Consider the following 22,316-nt stretch of genomic DNA (forward strand, 5'->3'; position numbering starts at 1 on the left):
TGTAATGCTGGGAATCTTGACTAGTCCTGGCTCTGCAATCGACTTGGAGTCTGGCAACAGACCGGAGTAACAAATGCACCTGCATCTGTTACTCAGCTTGTCTTAGTATAATATGGAACCATAAAAGTCTGGAGCATGGGGAACTGCCAGCCACAGCCAGTACAATTCATCCTGTTGTACCTAAATAGAAATTGAAGCAAGATAGTTTTTGAGTAAGGTGGAGAAGGGATTTTTTTGTTAAATTCATTCTGATGCTCTTTGATTGAAGCTTGTTAAGGATTATGTGGAATTTGCCTGAAAAGAAATCTTCACTTGATTATAGAGGGTAAAAGGGTTTAAAGGGGGATATATTAAATACAGAAATGTTATTAACATAGTCCAGTACAGTACAGCACAGCACAGGAACAAGCCCTTCAGCCTTTGATGTCTGTGCCGATTATTATGAGCATTTTATAGTATTATAATTTAGTTGGGCAGTCTGTGATTGCATTCATTTGAAGAGGGATCCTTTCACCAAAAGCAAATTTGGAAACAACTGATATTTAGTACTTATTTTCCTTACACTTAACTGAACAATAATGAGAACTAAAGTCGATCAGAAAACCTTGCCACTGCCCCACCTTCGGGCATGTACCCAGTATCTAATATCATCTTTCATAGTTGGATTAAATGCACTGGTTCACAAAAGATGCATGAGATGTTCACAGAGTGGCACGCCAATATAAATATTGGGCTGGACACTGCTGAAAGGAGTTGCACTTTGTGTTCAAACTAAAGTGCAGCCTGAGAAGAGGGGCAGGTTGAAGGGACTGGAGGTGAGTGAGGATCAGTAGCTGTGGATCAGGGGTTGGGGTCTAGGTTCGTGCAGACAAGCAGAATAAGTGACTTGGGGTAGTGATGGGGAGTGGAGGATATCAGTATGCATGATCAGGGAGGGTGGTTGTTGGTAAACAGGATAGGGTTGGATTGGGGTTTGGGAGTAAAGTTTAGGTAGTGGTCTATGTTTGTGTGGCATGGTAAGTGTTGGACAGAGTTGAAGATCAGGTTGGTGGATGATGGTGGAGGGAGTGAAATTAGAGAAGAACTAAGTGGAGGGGGGTGATAGCAATGGGGATTAAGGGGGGTTACTTGGGCCTAGGGAGATAAATGGGTTGGAGGAGAAAGTGTTAGCTTGGTTGATTGGTACTTGCTTTGAGCCTGGGGTGGAACATGAAGGATAAACGTTAACTATGAGACTTGCCTTAGTGTGTTTGAATCCCTTCTATGTAGGAGAAACATTTGTCCTGGGAGAGCCCAGTGATGGTTGCATCAGAGACAAAGTAGTCTTGACCAAATCTGTCCAGGTGATGCAAATGATTGTTCTCTCAGTCTTTTTCCCCAGCTATAATGAAATATCTTTTCCTCTTTCCACAAAATACTTTTCCAGCACTGCCTGTGAGCTAAAAAGAGTAGGCATGCTCTTCTCAACTGCTTGAATAAATGTGCCACATTTGATTTTCCTTGATCCACCAGCCCCCTTTCCTAACAGATCCCTCACCCCAATTTGCAATTTCTCCCACTTCCCACACTGACTCTGGTAACCATCTTGTCTGACCATGATCTTCCCCCTCCCTCATTCCAACCTGTGACTTCACCCTCTCATTAACTTTAAGCTCCCCTTCTGACCTCAAATATCTTGAGTGCTTGAGGCCATCTCCACTGGGCTGGTAAATGAATTCTACTTTAAACCTGGCATTACCTGTGCATTCTGGCAGTTCTAGGTTTTTCATTTGCCTGTTGCTGTTTCTCTCCCTGTAAATATAATTTACAAAATATTGGTATTGGTTTATTATTGTCACTTGTATTGAGGTACAGTGAAAATCTTGTCTTGCATACCGTTCGTACAGATCAATTGATTACACAGTGCATTGAGGTAGCACAGGATAAAAACAATAACAGAATACAGAGTAAAGTGTCACAGCTACAGGGAAGTGCATTGCAGGTAGACACCAGAAGGGCTAGTTAAGGAGGTTTATAATATATGTGCTGTCACTGATGGTAAAATCTAAATCAATGTCCTTCTGTATCAGAAATGCTTCTTTAGTCTCATGGCAATATCAAGCAAACCTTTGATATGCGTTTTCCACATATATACTTCACATTTCAGTTTGCTGCCAAAACCAGTCATAACATTTCTGATGGAGTTTGTCCAAATGTATATTATCTGATTTTGTTGCTTAAGTTTATCAATTTTGCCACATGATAGCATTTTGGTAAGGCATTTACGCCATCACTGGGTTAAGAATGCCTGAGTTATGGACACCCCTACTTACAAACAAGGTCCCATAACATTATTACATTCAAAAGTCTGATGTACGTACATACAATTCTTCCTATGATCAGCAGAACTAGTTTCCTTTCTCTCCACTTTCAGAAATTGTTCGTCCTTATCAGTCTTATGTACTTTTGATGCCATTCATTACAATACTATAGAGGTGTGTTTACCATATCGAGTGATTTTGTGTATTTTGCAATTTACAGACAAAATTGACTTATGGATGTCTGTAAAAACGGAACCCGTTTGTTACCGAGGGACGGCCTGTGATAAATATTGTGATAAAGCAATGTATTAACTTGGAAAAGGGACAGAATTTTTTTTAGCCATTTTACAGTACTTTCTATTTTGTATGTTACAGATAAAATGTTAACAGAAAATGCATCAGGCCCTGCTGCTGTGCCCAAGAAAGAAGGTGACTTGATCAATGAATCCGAGATTAAGGATTTATCAGTGACTTGCAGGTCTTCTGGTCTAAATGGATTTCCTTCCCGTGGTGTTATTGTACATAGACATGATAATCCATATTTTGCAGAGGATGACATTAAATACTGTTTTCCAGCTGCTTTCACTTTGGACAATTTTCTTCAAAAGCCTTGTGTGAATCCTCCACCTTCAGATGAGGGAAAGATTGTTTTGTCTCGCCATAACTTCAACAAGATTTTGAACCTCCTTGAACCTCAGTTACTGAAGCATAACCAGAAAAAAGTTCACATAATAGAATTATCCACCGATGACATTCCACCGGTATTGAAACGAATCCCTTGGAGACAGCAGGCTCTTGGTATGATATTTATACAGCTATCACTGAGAAAACTGCAGCTAAAAATTCTAGGAATGTTTGATTGCAAACAGAAATATCTAGAATCAAGATGGTGACCTTTTCAAGGATTTTATAGGTAGATCTTCCCAATGACTTTCATATAAGTGGAAGTTAGAAGAGTTTACCATCCTTGCATTCAGAGGTATGGTGAAAAAGAGAAGCTGACATTCTCACTCCTCACTGCTTTCCATTAATCACTTGTACAATTATAAGTGTGTGGATAATGGTTAGGAACCTTGCAGTGTCTCCTGCAATACAACATTGCAATAATTCATTTTTCCTAAAGAAGTATGTCTAGTCACACCAATATCCCATTGAAGAGTTCCTGTCTACTGAATGGGAAAAGGAGAGGACAAATTTGGCTCAATGAGTTTACTGTTCATTCATCAATTATCATTCCACTGCAGAATAGTACCCTCAATTCTGTACTGTATATTTGTTCGCTTTCTGGCACTTTATCACAGGTTTTCAGAAAGTCCAAATATACCACATCCATTAATTTGCCCTTATGTATTATGTGACTTACAACCTTTAATGTTTCAAATATGATTTCCCTTTCATAAATCATAAATTTTATAAGTACTGTATTGCTACTTCCTTATTAATAGATTCTAACAATTTCTCTAATCTCATCTCAGCTTATCATAGTTTCACTTGTCCCAAAGTTTAATATTTCTATTAATATAATTCTGTTAATGGGTTGCTAAGAAAAAAATGTATTTTCATTTTATTGGCTTAAAAAGTTGTACCTCAGAGAATAGAAGCCTTTCTTCCAAGGTTATTACTAGCTCTCTGAGAGAATTGTCAATTCTAATTGAGAACGAGAAATAACCTTGTAGGTTAGTGCTGATACCCATATTAATTTTGGGTATCAGCATTAATCAACTTTCCCACACCTTTAAGTGCTCCTGGCATTAAATTTTCCAACATGCACATCCCTATTTTGCCTGTCAACTGCTTTCTGATTAGCAATTGACATAGAACAATATAGGTTTGTTCAGAATTACTTTATTTCCACATTGTGTTTATTTCTTTCATTTTATACTGTAAAGAGCAGCACAATTCTAACTGTGAGACAAACATGAAAGATGCATTGAACTTTGCCAGGCATTAAGCTAATCCCATCAAATAAACAACTGTCACCATGAAAACGGGTAACTTTCTCCTTAAAATTGAAAAATAGAAGATGTCACTTTTCAATCCATTTTGGGCAAGGAGCAAGCTGTTTGTTATTCCAATCCAAAATTAGCTTGTCTACATCTATTGTTTGCAACCATTTGTCCCTTTGCTAGAATGAGGGGGTAGGCAAGCATGATCACTAATTAGGGTATCCAGGTCAGGATAAAAGTGCTTTTACAGAAATGACAAATCAATCAATGTAAAAGAGGTGGAGGAGTTGCAATACTAATCAAGGAGAATGTTATTCAGAGAGGACCTACTGGAGGGCACATCCACAGAGTCCATAAAAGTACAGCTCAAAAATAAGAAAGTTGTAATCACTCTGATGGCCTCATACTATAGGCCTTCCAATAGCCTTCAGGAGTTAGAGGAACAGATATGCAGACAGATTACGGAAAGATGTAAAAGTAAAATGTTGTCGTAGTGGGTGATTTTAACCCCCAATAATGCCTGGGACTTCCTTAATGCAAGAGGCTTAGATGGGGCAAATCTTTTTTGGTGAATCCAAAAGGGTTTCTTGAAACAGTATGTAGATAGTCCATTGAGAGGAGGGACCATACTGGACCTTGTTTTGGGAAGTGAGCCTGGCTGGTCTTTCAGTGGGAACCGTGATCACAACTCCTTAAGTTTAAAGATAGTCATGAATAAGGATAACTCTGGACCTTATGGGAAAGTAATAAATTGGGGGAGGGCAAATTACAACATTATTAAACTGGAGCTGGGGGAAGTTAAATGGGAACGGTTGTTATCAGGCAAGTCCACGTCTGACATGTGGGAGTTGTTTGAAGACCAGATGATGAGAGTTTAGGACCGGCATGTTCCAGTAAGGAGGAAGGTTAAGGATGGCAAGTTAAGGGAACCTTGGATGATGAGAGAGGTTGCGTATTTAGTCAAAAAGAAAAAGGAAGCATATATAAGGTTTAGGAAGCTAAAGTCAGATAAGGCCTTTGAGGAATATAAAGAAAGCAGGAAAGAGCTCAAACAGGGAACTAGGAGGGCCAAAAGGAGTAATAAAATGTCCTTGGCAAGTAGGATTAAAGATAATCCTAAAGCATTTTATACTTGTATTAAAAATAAAAGGATAACTAGGGAGACGGTAGAACCATTCAAGGATAAAGGAGGGAATTTATGTTTGGAGTCAGAGGATGTGGGCGAGGCACTAAACGAGAACTTTCTGTCGGCATTCATCAAGGAGAAGGACATGGAGGATAGTAGGACATCTTAATTTGCTCAGACAATCTTAGATCAAGAAGGAGGTGGTGTTTGAAGAAGATTAAGGTGGATAAGTCCCCAGGGCCTGATGGGATATTTCCCAAGTTATTGAAAGAGGCAAGAGAGAGATTGCTGGGGCCTTGATGAAGATCTTTGTATCCTCACTTGTAACAGGTGAGGTCCTGGAGGACTGGAGTGTGGCCAATGTTGTTCCTTTGTTCAAGAAGGGAAATAGAGAAGATGCAGGAAATGATAGGCCGGTGAGCTCTCATCAGTGATAGGGAAGCTATTGGGGAGGATTCTTAGGCATAGGATTTACACACATTTGCAAAAGCATGGACTGATTAGGGGCAATCAGTATGGCTTTGTGCAGGACAGGTCATGTCTTACAAACTTGACTGAGATTTTTGAGGAGGCGATGAAGGTATTGTTATTGGTATTGGTATTGTTATTGGTTTATTATTGTCACTTGTACCGAGGTACAGTGAAAAGCTTGTCTTACAAACTGATCGTACAGGTCAATTCATTACACAGTGCAGTTACATTGAGTCAGTACAGAGTGCATTGATGTAGTACAGGTAAAAACAATAACAGTACAGAGTAAAGTGTCACAGCTGCAGAGAAAGTGCAGTGAAATAGGGTGCGAGGTCACAACAAGGTAGATCGTGAGGTCATAGTCCATCTCATTGTATAAGGGAACTGTTCAATAGTCTTATCACAGTGGGGTAAAAGCTGTCCTTAAGTCTGGTGGTATGTGCCTTCAGGCTCCTGTATCTTCTACCTGATGGAAATGTCCCGGGTGGATGGGGTCTTTGATTATACTGGCTGTTTTACCAAGACAGCGAGAGGTAAAGACAGAGTCCCAGGAGGGGAGGCTGGTGTCCGTAATGTGCTGGGCTGTGTCCACAAATCTCTGCAGTTTCTTGCGGTCCTGGGCAGAGCAGTTGCCATACCAAGCCGTGATACATCCAGATAGGATGCTTTCTATGGTGCATCTGTAAAAGTTGGTGAGAGTCAAAGGGGACAAACCAAATTTCTTTAGCCTCCTGAGGAAGTAGAGGCGCTGGTGAGCTTTCTTGGCCATGGTTTCTACATGATTTGACCAGGACAGGCTGTTGGTGATGTTCACTCCCAGGAACTTGAAGCTCTCAACCCTCTCGACCTCAGCACCATTGATGTAGACAGGTGCATGTACACTGCCCCCTTTCCTGATGTCAATGACCAGCTGTTTTGTTGACATTGAGGGCAAGGTTGTTGTCATGACACCATTCCACTAAGCTCCCTATCTCATCCCGTACTCCAACTCATCGCTGTTTGAGATATGGCCTACAACATTGGTATCATCTGCAAACTTGTAGATGGAGTTAGAGCAGAATCTTGATGAGGTTAGAGCAGTGGATATTGTCTACATGGACTTTAGTAAGATATTTGACAAGGTCCCTCATGGTAGACTGATCCAGAAGATTAAGATGTATAGAATCCATGATTACATGGTAGTTTGGATTCAGAATTGGCTTGCCCATTGAAGACAGAGGGTAGTGGTAGAAGGATGTTATTCTGGCTGGAGATCCAAGACCAGTGGTGTTTCACAGGGATTGGTGCTGGGACTCTGTCATTTGTGATAAATGACTTGGATGAAAATGTAAATGGGTAGGTTAGTATGCTTGCAGGTGACACAAAGATTGGTGGAGTTCTGGACAGTGAAGAAAGTTGCCAAAGGATACTGCAGGATATAGATCAGTTACAGATATGGGCAGAGAAATGGCAGATGGAATTTAATCCAGGCAAGTGAGAGATGTTGTGCTTTGTGAGGTCAAGTGTAAGAGGAAAGCATACAGCTAATGGTATGACCCTGAACAGTATTGATGTACAGAGGGATCTTGGGGTCCAAGTCTATAGCTCTCTGAAAGTGGCCACGTAGGTCGATAGGGTGGTAAAGAAGGTGTGTGGCATGCTGGCTGTCATTGGTTGGGAAGTCATGTTGCAGCTATATAAAACTTTGGTTAGGCCTCATGTGGAGTATTGTGTGCAATTCTGGTTGCCCCATTACAGGAAGGATGTGGAGACTTTGGAAAGGGTACAGAAGAGGTTTAACAGGATGCTGCCTGGATTAGAGGGTATTAGCTAAAAGGAAAGGTTGTACAAACTTGGGTTGTTTACCTTTGGAGCATTGGAGGCTGTGGGGAGACCTGATAGGTTAATAAAATTATGAGGCATATATAGGTAAGACAGTTGGAATCTTTTCCCAAGGGTACACATGTCAAATACTTTAAGGTGAGAGGGGGAAAGTTTAAAGGAGATGTGCCAGGCAAGTTTTTCCACACAGAGAGTGGTAGGTGCCTGGAATGGGCTACAAGGGATAGTGGTGGAAGCAGATATGATAATGGCATTCATGAGGCTTTTAGATAGGCACATGAATATGCAGGGAATGGAGGGATATGGATCATATGCAGGCAGAAATGATTTAGTTTAATTTGGCATAGTGTTTGGCATAGACATCATGGTCTGAAGGGCCTGTTCCTGTGTGATATTGTTCAATGTTCTATCAAGTCTCCCACAAAATAAGTTACTAATTTCCATCTTAATAGTAGGAGTGCTAAGCATGCTCTGAAGATAACTTTCTGCAGCAACACTGTAATGCAACCCAATTCTAAACTACCTCAGATGTGGCTGGACTGCACGTTATCCTTCATTACCACCTAACAAAAGATGTTGCCAAAATGATCATGCATTTGTTGAGAGCATTCTAAGGAAAATGTTTTGAAACACAATAAGATTCTTAGTGGATTAGACAGGGCAAAAATTCTGAAAGGTATTTTCTTCTCATGGGAGAATCCAGAACCAGAGGACATTGTCTCAGAATAAAGGGTGCACAAATGGTGCAGAAGAGGTTTACCTGGATGTTTCCTGGATTCGAGATTGGGAGCTATAAATGGTACCAGCTGAAAGAGGGTGGCAAGTGCAGCTGATCTGTCAAGGGGAGATGTAAACAGAAGGAGATGCATGAAGTAAGAGAGGAATAAAAAGCAGTTCTGATACAAATTTGAAAGATGATTATCTGAAATTGTTGAATTTGTTATTACGACCTGAGGGCTCTACCCTGTGTAGGCTACCTTGATATTATCGTGCACTAATAATTGAGTACTTTATTCTTCCAGAAATTATTGCTACTGCCAGAAACCATCGTGTCTCCCCAGAATTGTCCATCTATCCAGGTAATATAAGCTTTATGAAATGCTGAATCATAATATTGATAGAATATTTATGATAAAACTCAGCTGTATGTGATTAGACTTGACTAGAAGTTGTATAAAAGTACATAAGCAAATACCATAGAAGTACATTTGAATGTAAAGTGTGACATACAGAGTATATATTAATAATACATGCAGGATAACATTTATATTTAAGAATTCTTATTTCACAATTATTCAATTGATACAATAGCAAGTTTTAAGAAGACCAGCATGCAGGCTTTATTTGTAGATACTAATATCTTGGGTTCACCAAAAAATGTTTCAGACAGAACCCTACATCATAGCTGGCAGTGATTTGAATTGCTTAGCATTCATTGATATTTAACTTCATAGGGTTAATGTGGTTAGGTGTTCGAACTTTGATTGGCAGAAACGGAACAACTTCCCCTTCTGTGGCAATACATAAGAGACTTCACAGTGGAGCAGCAAAACGAAGACACAAAAAATTCTGCAGATGCTGGAATCTGGAGCAATACAGCAAAACAGAGACACAAAAAATCCTGCAGATGCTGGAATATGCAAAATGGAGGCACAAAAATTTCTGCAGATGCAGATGCTGAGATGTAGATTCCAGCATCTCCAGGACTTTTTGTGTCTTCGTTTTGCTGTATTGCTCCAGATTCCAACATCTGCATAATTTTTTGTGTTCCCTTTCTTGTAATTCCTTTCATGTGGCAAAATGTTCTAAGGTGTTTCAAGGGGATTTCGTTAGGGAAATTCAAACAGAATACAGGGGAGCGATTAAAAAGTGAAGCTGAAACTGAATGGATCTCGATGCAAGCAATCATAAACTGATAAACGGTTAGCTTAACGTTATTACAGCGCCAGTGATTGGGGTTCAATTCCCGCCGCTGTCTGTAAGGAGTCTGTACGTTCTCCCCGTGACTGCGTGGGTTTCCTCCCACGTTCCAAAGACATATGGTTTAGTAGGTTAACATGGGTGTAATCGGGTGGCACAGGCTTGTTGGGCCATAAGGGCCTGTTACTGTGCTATATAAATTAAGTTTTAAAGTTTTAAAAATTATAAATTGAACCACATATTGTGCAATCATAAGCAAACACTCCACTTTTGACCTTATGAAGGCTGGAAAGCTATTAATAAAACAGCTAAAATGGACTGGCCTAAGACACTGCTTTGAGAAATTCCAGTGACATGAGACTGAGGTAATTAGCCTCTAACAACATTTGCCTTTGACCAAATATGACTTCAGGTGGGAGTGAGATTTTCCCTGATCCCAAGGGTCTTCAATTATACCAGGGTTGTCACACCAGTCTAATAATTCAAAGGTTATCATGTTCAACTCTGAAGTTCAGTTCCCTTGCTCATATTTGTGAAAGGGAAAATTGAACTTTACAGCTATATTGACCGGGCAAACCTAGAGAGAGCACTGGTGAGCCATTTACCTGGTGAGTACTTGCTGTTTGTCAGTGACACCTTCCACCATCTTACTGATATACGAAAGGGGGCAGTAATTGGACAGGATATGCCTGACAATAGGCTTTACTATATCCAGTGCACCACGCCATTTCCTGATATGAAAATATGTAAACCAAATTAACTGAAGACCAGTATCTGTGATGATGGTAATTTTGGAAGGAAGGAAGATGGTTTGTCCACTTGTGACTCTGGTTGAAGAGGCCAGGAATACTTTTCCAATATCATCCCTATTCCTACCAAACTCCAACAGATTAACTTCAGTTAAGTGGTCTTTAAAATCCTCATCCTCACCAACTAATAACCCAAGGTACCAATATATTGACACACTGTCCATTCCAAATTTACATCAAAGCTGAACAATACACCCCTAAACATTACCATGGTAGTTGATGGTATACACTGTAGGACAGAGAGAGCAGGTGGTCATGGGGTCAAATTCTAAAATGGAAGCCAAATACTGGAGAAGTAAACTGATAGTTTGAGATTATATTTAGGGAATAATAGATGCTACTTTGATGCCTTGAGTAAGAAAGCATGGCAAAAATAGAAAGAGGCAGTTTGGATTTGCAGAAAGAAAAAATTGCTGCTGTTCCCTAAGATATCAGACAGGCTAATTTCAAATCACATGGTAGAACATATAAAAATTCCAATTAGAAGGGATCAAATATTGGAAAAACTCAGAGGGCTAAAGGCAGGCGAGTTGCCTGGACCCTACTGGCTGCATGCTAGGATTTTAAAGAAAGTACCGCAGAGATGGTGGACCCATTCATTGAAATTTTTCATAATTAGCTAAACTCCAGGAGGTTACCTGAAGATTGAAAAATAGTCAATGTGATTCCCTTGTTCAGAATAGGAGAAAGATAGAAGGTGGGGAACTTCAGGCTGGTTAGTTTAACAGATAATATTAGCAAGATGCTCGAGTCAATAAGCAAAGAGGAAATAGAAAATCATTTAGGAAAGTGGAATATAAGTAAACCTAGTCAAAATGATTTTACGGAAGATAAAGCATGTTTGACAAATTTGCTCGATTTATTTGAGAATATAACAGGGAAAGTTGATAATTGTGGCTTTGATAAGGTGCCATGTAAGAAGCTGGTGCATAAATTACAAGCCATGGTATCAGAGGAAGTGTGTTAAAATGGATTGGAAACTGTCTGTCTCTCAAAAAACAGAGAGTGGGAATAAATGGACCCTTTTCAGACTGGAAGCAGATAAGTAGTAGAGTATTGCAGGGATCAGTTCTTGGCCTGCATTTGTTAATTTACATTAATGACCTGGAGGAAGGAATAATATGTAAGGTTTCCAAATTTGCCAATGATACGAAAATAGGTGGAATGGCGTGAAGTGATGAGGATACTGTGATTCTGCAACAGGATAGAGATAGTTTGAGTGAGTGGGCCAAAGACTGGCAAATGGAGTTTAATGTGGGGAAGTGTGAGATCATGCACTTTGGTAAGAGAAATCAAAAGGCAGCTTATTATCAAAATGGACAGAGACTGCAAGTAAGTGAAGTACAGAGGGATCTAGGTGTTCTAGTGGGTGAATCGCAAAAAGCTAGCAGGCAGGTCCAACAAGTAGTTAAAACAATGTAGCGGTTAGCGTAACGCTATTACAGCACCAGCGACCCAGGTTCAATTCCGCCGCTATCTGTAAGGAGTTTATATGTTCTCCCCGTGTCTGTATGGGTTTCCTCCAGGTGCTCCGGTTTCCTCCCACATTCCAAAGACGTACAGGTTAGGAGTTGTGAGTGTGCTATGTTGGTGCTGGAAGAGTGGCAACACTTCTCAGTAACTCAAAAAGATGAATTTCATTGTGTTTCGATGTTCACGTGACCAAGAAATAAATAAATAAATATCTAGAAATAAAAGGGTTGGAGAGGGATGTTTTTGTTGCAATTGTGCATGGTGTCAGTGAGACCCCACCTTGAATACTGTGTACAGTTTTGGTCCCTTTATCTTAAAAAAATTAGTAACACTGGAGGTAGTACAAAGGCAATTTGCCAGGCTAACTTCTGAGATGAGAGCTTTGTCTTGCCAAGAGAGGCTAAATAGTTTGGACCTGTATTCCTTGGATTTTAGAAGAATGTAGGGTAACTTTATCCAAACACACAAGATCCTAAGGGCGCTTGACAGGATAGATGTTGGGATGTTTTCACTAGTGGGAGAGTCTTGAACAATGGGACATAACCACAAGATTAGTGGCTGATCATTTAAAACTGAGGTATGTAGAAATTTCTTCTTGCAGAGATTCACTACCTTCTTGCAGGTGGTGAATCTCTGGAATTCTCTGCCCCAGTGGGTAGAAGTTTTTAAAGGGGAGATGGATAAATATTTAATAGATCGAGGAAGAGAGGGGTATGGAGAAATGGCACAGAAGAGGAGTTGAGGCCAGCACAGATCAGTGATGATATTATATGGTGGGGCAGGCTTGAAGGGCCTGTGGCCCACTTCTGCTCTTATTTCCTTGTGTTCTTATGTTCATACGCCAGACTTCAATTAAGCCGAGAGAAACAATATACAGTACATAGAGAATGAAATCCTGGAGTGAAAGAACTACATTTGTGATAGAGCAAGTAATTTTGAAGGGTAATACAGAGAGTGAGCAAATGTCAGGAGACCTCTGTTGAAGAACGGCAGATGGTTTGATGAATTGTAGGAATAGTTCTTTTCTGGAGATGAAGGCAGGAAAATTGGAGCAGAAGAGGGGTGTGAGGCTGTGGTATTGCTTTATAATGGGAGCCAATTGCAGGCACTGCTGGTAGACAGTCAAATTTCTAAGAAAATTAGAGAAAAAAATAAGTTAGCTATTTTGTTTTAATAGCTTCATGAAGTGGCACAATGTCAAGCAGATAATACTGCTGCCTCACAGTTCCAGCGACCTATGTTCAATCCTGACCTCTGGTGCTGCCTTATGTGTTTTCCCTGTGACAACATGGGTTTCCCCAGGTGTTCCAGTTTCCTCCCATATCCCAAAGACATGCTGGTTTGTAGGTTAATCTGTTGCTCTAAATTACCCTTGGTGTAGATGGAAAGTAGGAGAATCAGGAGTTAATCTGTATGTCACAGAGAATAGGTTGCAGGGAAACATGTAGGGGGGATGGGATTGAAATGATTGCTTTGAGAGTTAATAGACTTGATAGGCCAAATGATAGGCTTATGTTATAAGGAAGTAAGTAATAAATATATTAGTTTTGCTTGGACTAATGAAATTACCTATCCATATGTTAATTTATGTACTGTATATTCCTTAATTAAGCTGATATTTCACTGCTTGCTGTAATATGCATTTTAATGCAAATCTTGAAATAACATGGAATTTATTTTAAAGGTAAGCAGTTCTTATCAGTTTTAGACACACACTGCATTGTTACATGTTGCTGTTGTCTGTAATAAACTAATAAAACTGCATTTCAGCATATTTTTCTAATTTTAGGAGCTGATCTGAATTTTGAAGAAAGTGGCCAGTTTCTTGAACCTCCAGACTCCGAATCCCCAATCAAGGAGGAAGAACAAGAGGAACAAATGCACCCGTATGAATTTGTTATTGTTAGATCAATGGCAGCAGGAGGGGAGTCTATAAATCTGAGGGTAAGTAGCGTAAAAATCTATTTTCATAAAGTTTAGCAATTATTAGCGAATGTTCATTCTTGCACAATAATAAATTGAGGTGAGAATCCGGAGAAGTGTGAGGTGGTACACTTTGGAAGGACAAAGTCCAGGGCAGAGTACAAGGTAAATAGCAAGGTACTTGGCAGTGTGGAGGAGCAGAGGGATCTGGGGGTTCATATTCACAGTTCACTGAAAGTTGCCTCACAGGTGGATAGAGCAGTTAAGAAGGCCTATAGGATGTTAGCTTTCATAAATCGTGGGATTGAGTTTAAGAGCCGCGAACTGACGATGCAGCTTTACAAAACTCTAGTTAGACCACACTTAAGAGTACTGTGTTCAGTTTTGGTCGCCGCATTATAGGAAGGATGTGGAGGCGTTGGAGAGGGTGCAGAGGAGATTTACCAGGATGCTGCCTGGATTAGAGCGTATGGAATATGAGGAGAGGCTTAAGGTGCTAGGACTTTATTCACTGGAAAGGAAGAGGATGAGAGGAGACATGATAGAGGTATATAAAATATTGAGAGGAATAGATAGAGCAGACAGCCAGCGCCTCCTTCCCAGGGCACCAATGCTCAAGACGAGAGGGCATGGCCTTAAGGTTATGGGTGGGAGGTTCAGGGGAGATGTCAGGGGGAGGTTTTTCACCCAGAGAGTGGTTGGTGCATGGAATGCACTACCTGGGGTGGTGGTGGAGGCAGATACATTGGACAGGTTCAAGAGTTTGTTGGATAGGCACATGGAGGAATGTGAGATAGAAGGATATGCGGGAGGAAAGGTTTAGATAGTGTGAGGGTGGTTTGATGGACGGCACAACATGGTGGGCTGAAGGGCCTGTTTTGTGCTGTATGGTTCTATGGTTCTACGGAGTACTCAGAATTACCAGTTACACTTTATTGCTTGAAATAAATATGGTACAGGCACGGTAGTGTAGCGGTTAGCGTAACGCTATTACAGCGCCAGTGACCCAGGTTCAATTCCAGCCACTGTCTGTAGGGAGTTTGTACGTTCTCCCCTGTGTCTGCGTGGGTTCCCTCTGGGTGCTCTGGTTTCTTCCCACGTTCCAAAGGCGTACGGGTTAGGAAGTTGTGGACATGCTATGTTGGTGCCGGAAGCGTGGCGACACTTGCGGGCTGCCTGCAGAGCACTCTACGCAAAAGATGTATTTCACTGTATGTTTCAATGTATGTGCGACTAATAAAGATATCTTATCTTAAATTCATGGAACTGATGAAAGTACTGAAATTTCAGAGTATGTTGCAAATTGAGTCTAGATAAACTGTAGTTGATTGGAGAAAAATGAAACACAATCAACCACACTATTGGTACTAGTATTGGTTTATTATGATGGTACAAGCATGCAAAAATAATGTACTTGAAAATAGCTGTAAGAAATGTGACTTTGACTGAGTCACCAGAGAGACAGTGAAGCTGGTGATATAAACGCATTTATTCAACACAGCTGATCTTCTGGAGAGAATCTAGTTCTCTTCTCCTCACACAATGTTTTATACTTTGTAAACACAAAGATGACAACAAGTGTTGAGGGATGGCGCCTTGAATATACAGCTAGTAAGAATGTTAAGTGACAAAACAGGCCTGTCCTGAACCGTGCATTAAGTGGCAGGGATACGCCTTTGCCATCCTGAAGGTTTCAATGACCACCAATTAACACGAACATTCACCTTTTGTCTTCCACTGTGTAGTTTCGATTGTACAGAATCAGAATGTCCCACACCCAATGATTGATTTCAATGACCCTAAGGCATCAGTTAAGGTTAACATTTGAACAGGTTCCACTCCCTGAAAACTGGTTCTTATTTTAATTAATATCTACTGTTCATAATTTCATAACTCCAGAATAAACCCTAACAGAACTGCTGTAGATTTAGATGTAGGGCATTCAACCCCTCATGACTGTTCCTCAATTCAATAAGGTCATGGCTGGTCCTTTACCTCAGTCCTACATCCCTGCGCTTGTGGATACACAAACTCCTTTGGGAATTTCATTGGTACTAGTAATGATACTGAAGAGAAAAACAGAATGAAACAATTATGATAATCCTGAACCACTAAGGAGAGGGGAAAAAAGAAAATTCATTAGTGACTGGCTTTATTTACAATATTCTTTAAAACAAAGGATAACGTCAGATGCATTTCATTTGAAATGAATGTCCTGCACATACAGTTAGGAATAATGTGCAGTATAACCCTCTCAATAAGTCAATTCAGACTGGTTGATACCAGTCTTCACTGAGATTTACTCTGGTGATTAAGATCATGGCTTGTCTGCCAGGAATAATATTATCAGCACAAAATGGCAGAATTCCAGCAGAACAGTCTGTTTTCCCTTCTTAAGCTCAATAAATACCCGTAAAATTGGCAATTTTGTTTGGAAAATATCAGTTTATGTCTCTGTGGAAGGAAAACATCACAGTTGTCACTGTTGTAAATCACTACAGCTAATTATTCCAACCTTGTATGTAATACTCTGAATTGGCTTCTAATCTCTAAATCATTTTGCCTTAACAGGTAGATGAGGTAGTGTGACTAATTTTTCTTCTGTTTTGATTTCATTCACCATTAATATACCCTTGCAATCTTAGATTTACAGAGTTACTTTTATTCCAGGAACCTAAACTCTCTGGCATACCATTCCTACAGTTCTTGCACACATTCAAATTTTCTCTCATATTGAGAGTTCCTTATTAAAAGAATGGATATAATATTTATTACCTATTATTAGTCATGGAAAACACAGCTTTCCAAAGTCATGTACATGTGTGCTTCTAAATTAATCTGAATATGCCTTGTCAACTCATTCCATAGTCAACTTCCATTTGACACGTAGAGCTATGATCATTAATTAAAGAGTGAACAGGAGTAAGGAAGTCTTATTGCAATTGTATAGGACCTTTTGAGACCACACCTGCAGTATTAAGTACAGTTTTAGTTTCGCAATACTAAAGGATGTACTTGGTATAGGGAAAGTGCAGTAAAGATTAACTAAACTGGTTGTGGGAATGGTGGACATTGTATGAGGAGATTGGGATTGTATTCTTTAGAGTTTAGAAGAATGACAGGAGAACTCATTGAAATTTACAAGATTCTTGAAGGGTGTGACAGGCTAGGCGGTGGGAAGGTGTTTTCCCCTGACTGAGGAGTCTGGGACCAGGGACACAATTTGATAATGAAGTAGGCTTCTTGGGACTGAAATGAGGTGAAGTTTCTTCACTCAGAAGGTGGTGAGTCTTTGGAATTTTTTACCCCAGACAGCTGTAGAACCTCAGTCACTATGTTCATTCAAAACAGAGATCAATAGATTTCTGGGCATTAATCTTGATGAATGTGAGAGCAAGCTGGAAGGGCTGTTTCACCTATTCCTCTTTCTATTTCTTATGCACTAAAAGTTATGGAGTCAGGGGATCATGGACTCATGTAGCATGATAACAGGCCCTTTGACCCACAGAGTTCTCACTATCAAGCACCCATTTACACTAGTCCTACACTAATCCCATTTCTTCTCCCCACATCCCCTCAACTCACCCCAGATGCTACCACTCACCTAAACATTAGGGGCAATTTACTGCAGCCAATTAACTATCAGCCTACTTGTCTTTGGAGTGCGGGATGAAACCAGAGCACTCGAAGGAAATCTATGTGGTCATGGCGAGAATGTACAAACTCCACACAGACAGCACTGGTGGTCAGGACTGAAACTGGGTGGCTGGAGCTGTGAGGCAGCAGCTCCGTTAGCTGTGCCAAGTAGACATTTTAGAGCATTTGATGGCCAGTCAATATCTACACCTACAATATAAGTACAGTTTTGATCTCACAATACTAAAGGAGGATGTACTTACTATAGGGAAAGTGCAGTAAAGACTCACTAAACTGGTTTTGCAGCCACTCATGAGTATGAAACTATCTTGCTACAAGAAACATGCAGAAGTACACCATTGTTAAACGTAATTTGTAACCTTTTATTCTGTTCCTGTTATATGGCTTTCTTGCACCAAGCTTCAGGAAGTCGTGTTTCTCAAATCATTGGATTTAGAAATATTTCATCATCTCTAGTTTCAAATTTACAATGTCACAGTCCTGCAATTTTGTAGTCCTTAAATTTACTATTTCTATCTTAATCATTGATTATCTAGAATTAAGTTTCTGTTAGTCACTTCCAAAAACTTCCACAATTTTTTCAGACAGATTAAATATTCCACTGCAGCAAGATTCACAATCTTTATTGAGTTCAGAGTTGTTGCTAATGGAGAAACATGAGGAAAATACGTATACATAAAGTAATACGGTTGTGAGCATCACAGTAATATATAGAATGTCTCATGCTCGTGCTTCTTGAAACATTGTTCTTGTTAACTGAAGTCTCTTGGGAGCTATAGTAGACGGTGATGAAGTCTTACTTTTATTAAAATTTGATTTGAACCTTGTCGAACTACAGATTTCTTCCAAGCAATATTTTATTGTCAAGTTTGCCAAGTAAATCAGGATCATAAATTTTGTCCTGTAATATCTTACTTGCTACATCAATAATAAAGATAATTACAGTCAGTATGTTCAAAATAAGTAGGTTGCAGTAATAGAAAATCAAATAAAAAGCTGAAGATGCTGGAAATCTGAAATAAAAATAGAAAATGCTGGAAACACTCGAGCAGGATCTATGGAAAGAAAACGGATAACATTCCAGGTCAAAGACCCTTCATCAGAACTGGGAAAAAGGGAACAACAAATTAGTTTTCTATAGGAGAGAAAATAGGGCAAGGATGGGTAGAACAAAAGAAAGAAATATCTCTGATTGAGTGAGTTCAGATGGGTTAATGTGGACAGTTAAAAGCACATTAAACTTATGTGTCTGTATAATGTGTTGTAAATAGTGAGGCTGTAGGACATACCCAACAGGCCAGACTATGTGCAAAGAATAAGATTTTATAAGTAGATTGCAATACCATCTTGCTGGTGAATCATCACAATTTAGTTTTTTTATTCAAACCAATTGTTGGCAAACAATCAGCATAATCCATATCTTAAAACTTTGGTGGCATTTTCAAAGGTATGTTAAGGTGGTTGCATATTAACAATTTACCTTAGGTCTGTACAGTGTGGTGCTTTAATCTGGATGGGAAACAATGGCTTTTCTCTAGATTCTGACAAGTTAGATGGCAGGGCACAGTATTTAGAAGTACATGCCTCTTGGGAGTGGATTAGTTGCTTATCCATATCCTATCTCCATTATATTTGGAGGCAGGTTGGGTTTCAGTTGTAGATTTTTAACATTCTTTTATCCTGCATGGATTTGGACCTATCTGTTTTGGTGAGTAAATTCACATATTTATATTGCCACTTTTATGGACATGCCCAAATAAATTTATTTTTGAACTTGGTGTAATCATAGTCTTGAATTGGCTGAGTTTTATAATGGGTGAGTGGAGTATTGGAAATATTTCTGGTAAAATTATGTAAAATAAAACCACTGTTGTGTTATAGTCATTCTAACTGAAATACAGTTCAGTTCTTGGTAGTCTGGCTCATGTCCCATAAGTTCACTTCATCTTCCCATCCACTCCTATTCTCATGTTTGATTTTATTACTAGAAAAAATAATTCACAGTTTGGATGTTGTGATGTGAATGAGATTTGCATCGATTCACAACAACTTCATATTTGAGTTACAATATACAATAATAAAATTTTTGTTTTCCAACAGTTTTTTAACCAAGCTTCAGAACTTTACATAGGCAATGTGCTACATATCTAAAGTTATAATATCTACAGTCATAATATCTACATGAAGTTTGACAACAATGTCCTTTTCAAAATGCAGTAGCTGTAAAATTTCACAACAGTATATATTTTTTTCAGTTGTTGAAAAGTAATTTTCCCATTTGCTTTTCATCATGTATTATATTTTAGGGATACTTTATTCACCAGCTTCCTGACCTAACTAGACTCGTTTCCACATTAAAGTATCTGAACCTGTCATTCAATAGTTTTCGGGTCATTCCAACTGAGGTGAGAACAATTTATTAAGTAATCTATTCATTGTATTTTTCTTCAGGCAAAGTAAAAGATTCCAGGCCTGAACCTTAGCAGCTTTGCAGTAAAACTCCTTTTGGCCAATTGCCATGCCAAGATTAATAATTAAAATATAGTCATTAAGGATGCTGTAAACATGAATGAAGTAAAACAAATAGTATCTTATTACACCTTAAATATAACACTACATAACTGATGAATAACTTTAAAATTTAGTAAGGGTTTACCTAATTATGATCTATTACCTTATGGTGTGGTCACTCTTTTGTATTGCTATGTTACTTGATATAGCAAGTCTTTTTCAAAGAATAAAAATGGAAACAAAAATAAAGCTACGTAAGACAAGTGAACTTGATTTTTTGTTTCTTTGGCAATAATACAAATTTGGTGTAGCTTTCCAATTATTTTGCTTGTAAAAGATGAAATAAAATATTTCTGATCCATTAGAAATTACAAGGTACGCAAGATATTTAAGCAGTAAAAAATTGTACTTATTGGGAAGATTTTAGGCTTCACAGAATTTGTTACATGCACCCTATAAAGTAGCTTTAAATTATGTAGTTCTCCAAGAGAACATTTGGTCAGGAGTGGAAAGTTTCTGTTTGTGAATGATTATTTTGCTATTTTGATCATGATGAGGTAAGCCTTTCATTGCTTTAAATTTTGCTTAGCTTTGCTTTGGCAGTGTAAGAAAAATAAAAATAAAGCAAAATGTACATCATGAAGCGAAACTTATCAAACCTGGAAAGAGGAAATGTTTGGCCATAATTTTTTTGTGATGTGTTCTCTAGTTGCTTTTCTGATCTTTATATTGAGTTTTTCAATTTATAGCATCTCATTCTAATAATCTAGGTTCTTCAGACATATTCCCAACATCTATTAGATTTCTCTTTCTTGGCTTACTTCATATCTTGATTATTACCAAGTGTTAGTATGTTGACAGAAACTATTGTTGAACTTCAGAACATTTTAAGGATGTGCAATATGTTTTCATCTTGTCTCTTTCTTCCTCAAGATTTATCAGTTCTCCTGCCTCGAAATGCTGAATTTGAGAGACAATCCAATTACAGAGATTTCTCCTGATATTGAGAAACTGACCAAACTAAGAATTTTTAACATTTCTTTCTGCATCGTTTCAATTCTGCCTGTTGGGTAAGGAGGTCCAAATGTCTTATAGAATCTAATATTAACATTTCAGAGTGCACTTATCATGAAGTAGTCATTTTAAAAATAAGTTTTGAGTGTGTGATTGAATTTAAGTGTTCGGGTGGCATTAGACTTCCAACATTCATTTTCCCAAGCATCAAGCTAATGGCATTTTTCACTGCAAAAATAAGATTTGCAATTAAATTTGCAATAGATTTATAAATGAGATATAAAAGTTAATATTCTGGAAGCATGTAGGTCTTCCAGGATCTCCAGTCCTTGGGGCAGCATTTAGCTCTTTATCTGTAAACAGTTTTGTAATTACTTCAAAGTTTGGGACATGCACATGAAATTAGACTTGCCAGCATTTGGGGGAAGCGTATGAACATTCTTACACCCATTCACTCATAATCTTGTGTGAAAGATATATATATTTTAGGTGACTGTTGGGGATGCGGTGGGAATTCCTGCTGTCCCCCACTTTGTAAACATCCCAACAAAGATCTCATTTTCCAATTACTTGCCAGATTTCTATTGTTCCTCCAATCTTTCCAAAACATTCCTGTTTCTATTATTTACACAATTATGAAAAATGCCTTTTTCTTCTATATTACTCACCATTTTGATTTATAAACCTTGCCAATGCTGTCATTAGGCTAGTATTGTGTGAGCAAGGTCTGTTAGCCATTGAATCTGTTGGGCAGATGCTAATTGTCATCTGACTGACTCTGGGTACAATGTGTAGACCCATCAACACCATAATTTATAAGCATTGCACTTCTTCACAAAAATAAGGAACATCCTAATGAGCTTCATTATGTTAGTGCATTTTGTTGTACCATGGATCTAAGTCAGGAGCAAAAAGTATAGTTTAAAGCAATTTCAACAAACTGTTAAGTATTTTGTTGTTTGGAGCGGCTTCCTTGTTTCCATTTGGTAGGTCAAACTGATTTTGTGTGGTCGGTAGTATTTAACAAGGTATTTGAGCTGAGGACATAGTTAACATAAATAAGATTTTTGACATGATTCAAGATTCTTCAGTATTTTTTCCCTGCTTGAGAAAGGATCCAAATAGGAAATATTTGCTTTAAAGGAATTAAAGTGGCAGCATAGCTGAGGTCGGTAGTATTTAACAAGGTATTTGAGCTGAGGACATAGTTAACATAAATAAGATTTTTGACATGATTCAAGATTCTTCAGTATTTTTTCCCTGCTTGAGAAAGGATCCAAATAGGAAATATTTGCTTTAAAGGAATTAAAGTGGCAGCATAGCTGAAGGGATATCTGAAACCGGT

The 22,316-nt window shown here is 38.8% G+C and overlaps 1 protein-coding gene across 8 annotated transcripts in view; it reads left to right on the forward strand.

The window, feature by feature from the left end:
• The window catches only part of LOC127569069 (leucine-rich repeat-containing protein 63-like), a 48,390-nt gene that overhangs the window by 5,628 nt on the left and 20,446 nt on the right, over nucleotides 1-22,316 (forward strand). For 7 of the 8 annotated variants that reach the window (XR_007956142.1, XM_052013371.1, XM_052013370.1 and 4 more), the window contains exons 3-7: nucleotides 2,676-3,098; nucleotides 8,687-8,743; nucleotides 13,656-13,810; nucleotides 19,753-19,851; nucleotides 20,891-21,027. Coding sequence is in view for 7 of the 8 variants with exons in the window: in XM_052013371.1 (XP_051869331.1) it covers nucleotides 2,676-3,098; nucleotides 8,687-8,743; nucleotides 13,656-13,810; nucleotides 19,753-19,851; nucleotides 20,891-21,027 (871 nt within the window). In the remaining variant the exon portion in view is untranslated. The remainder of the gene's footprint in view (nucleotides 1-2,675; nucleotides 3,099-8,686; nucleotides 8,744-13,655; nucleotides 13,811-19,752; nucleotides 19,852-20,890; nucleotides 21,028-22,316) is intronic. The other variant, XM_052013372.1, reaches the window with a different exon arrangement.

This window comes from Pristis pectinata, chromosome 4, assembly GCF_009764475.1.
Source record: "Pristis pectinata isolate sPriPec2 chromosome 4, sPriPec2.1.pri, whole genome shotgun sequence".
In the NCBI taxonomy this organism is placed as follows: Eukaryota; Metazoa; Chordata; class Chondrichthyes; order Rhinopristiformes; family Pristidae; genus Pristis; species Pristis pectinata.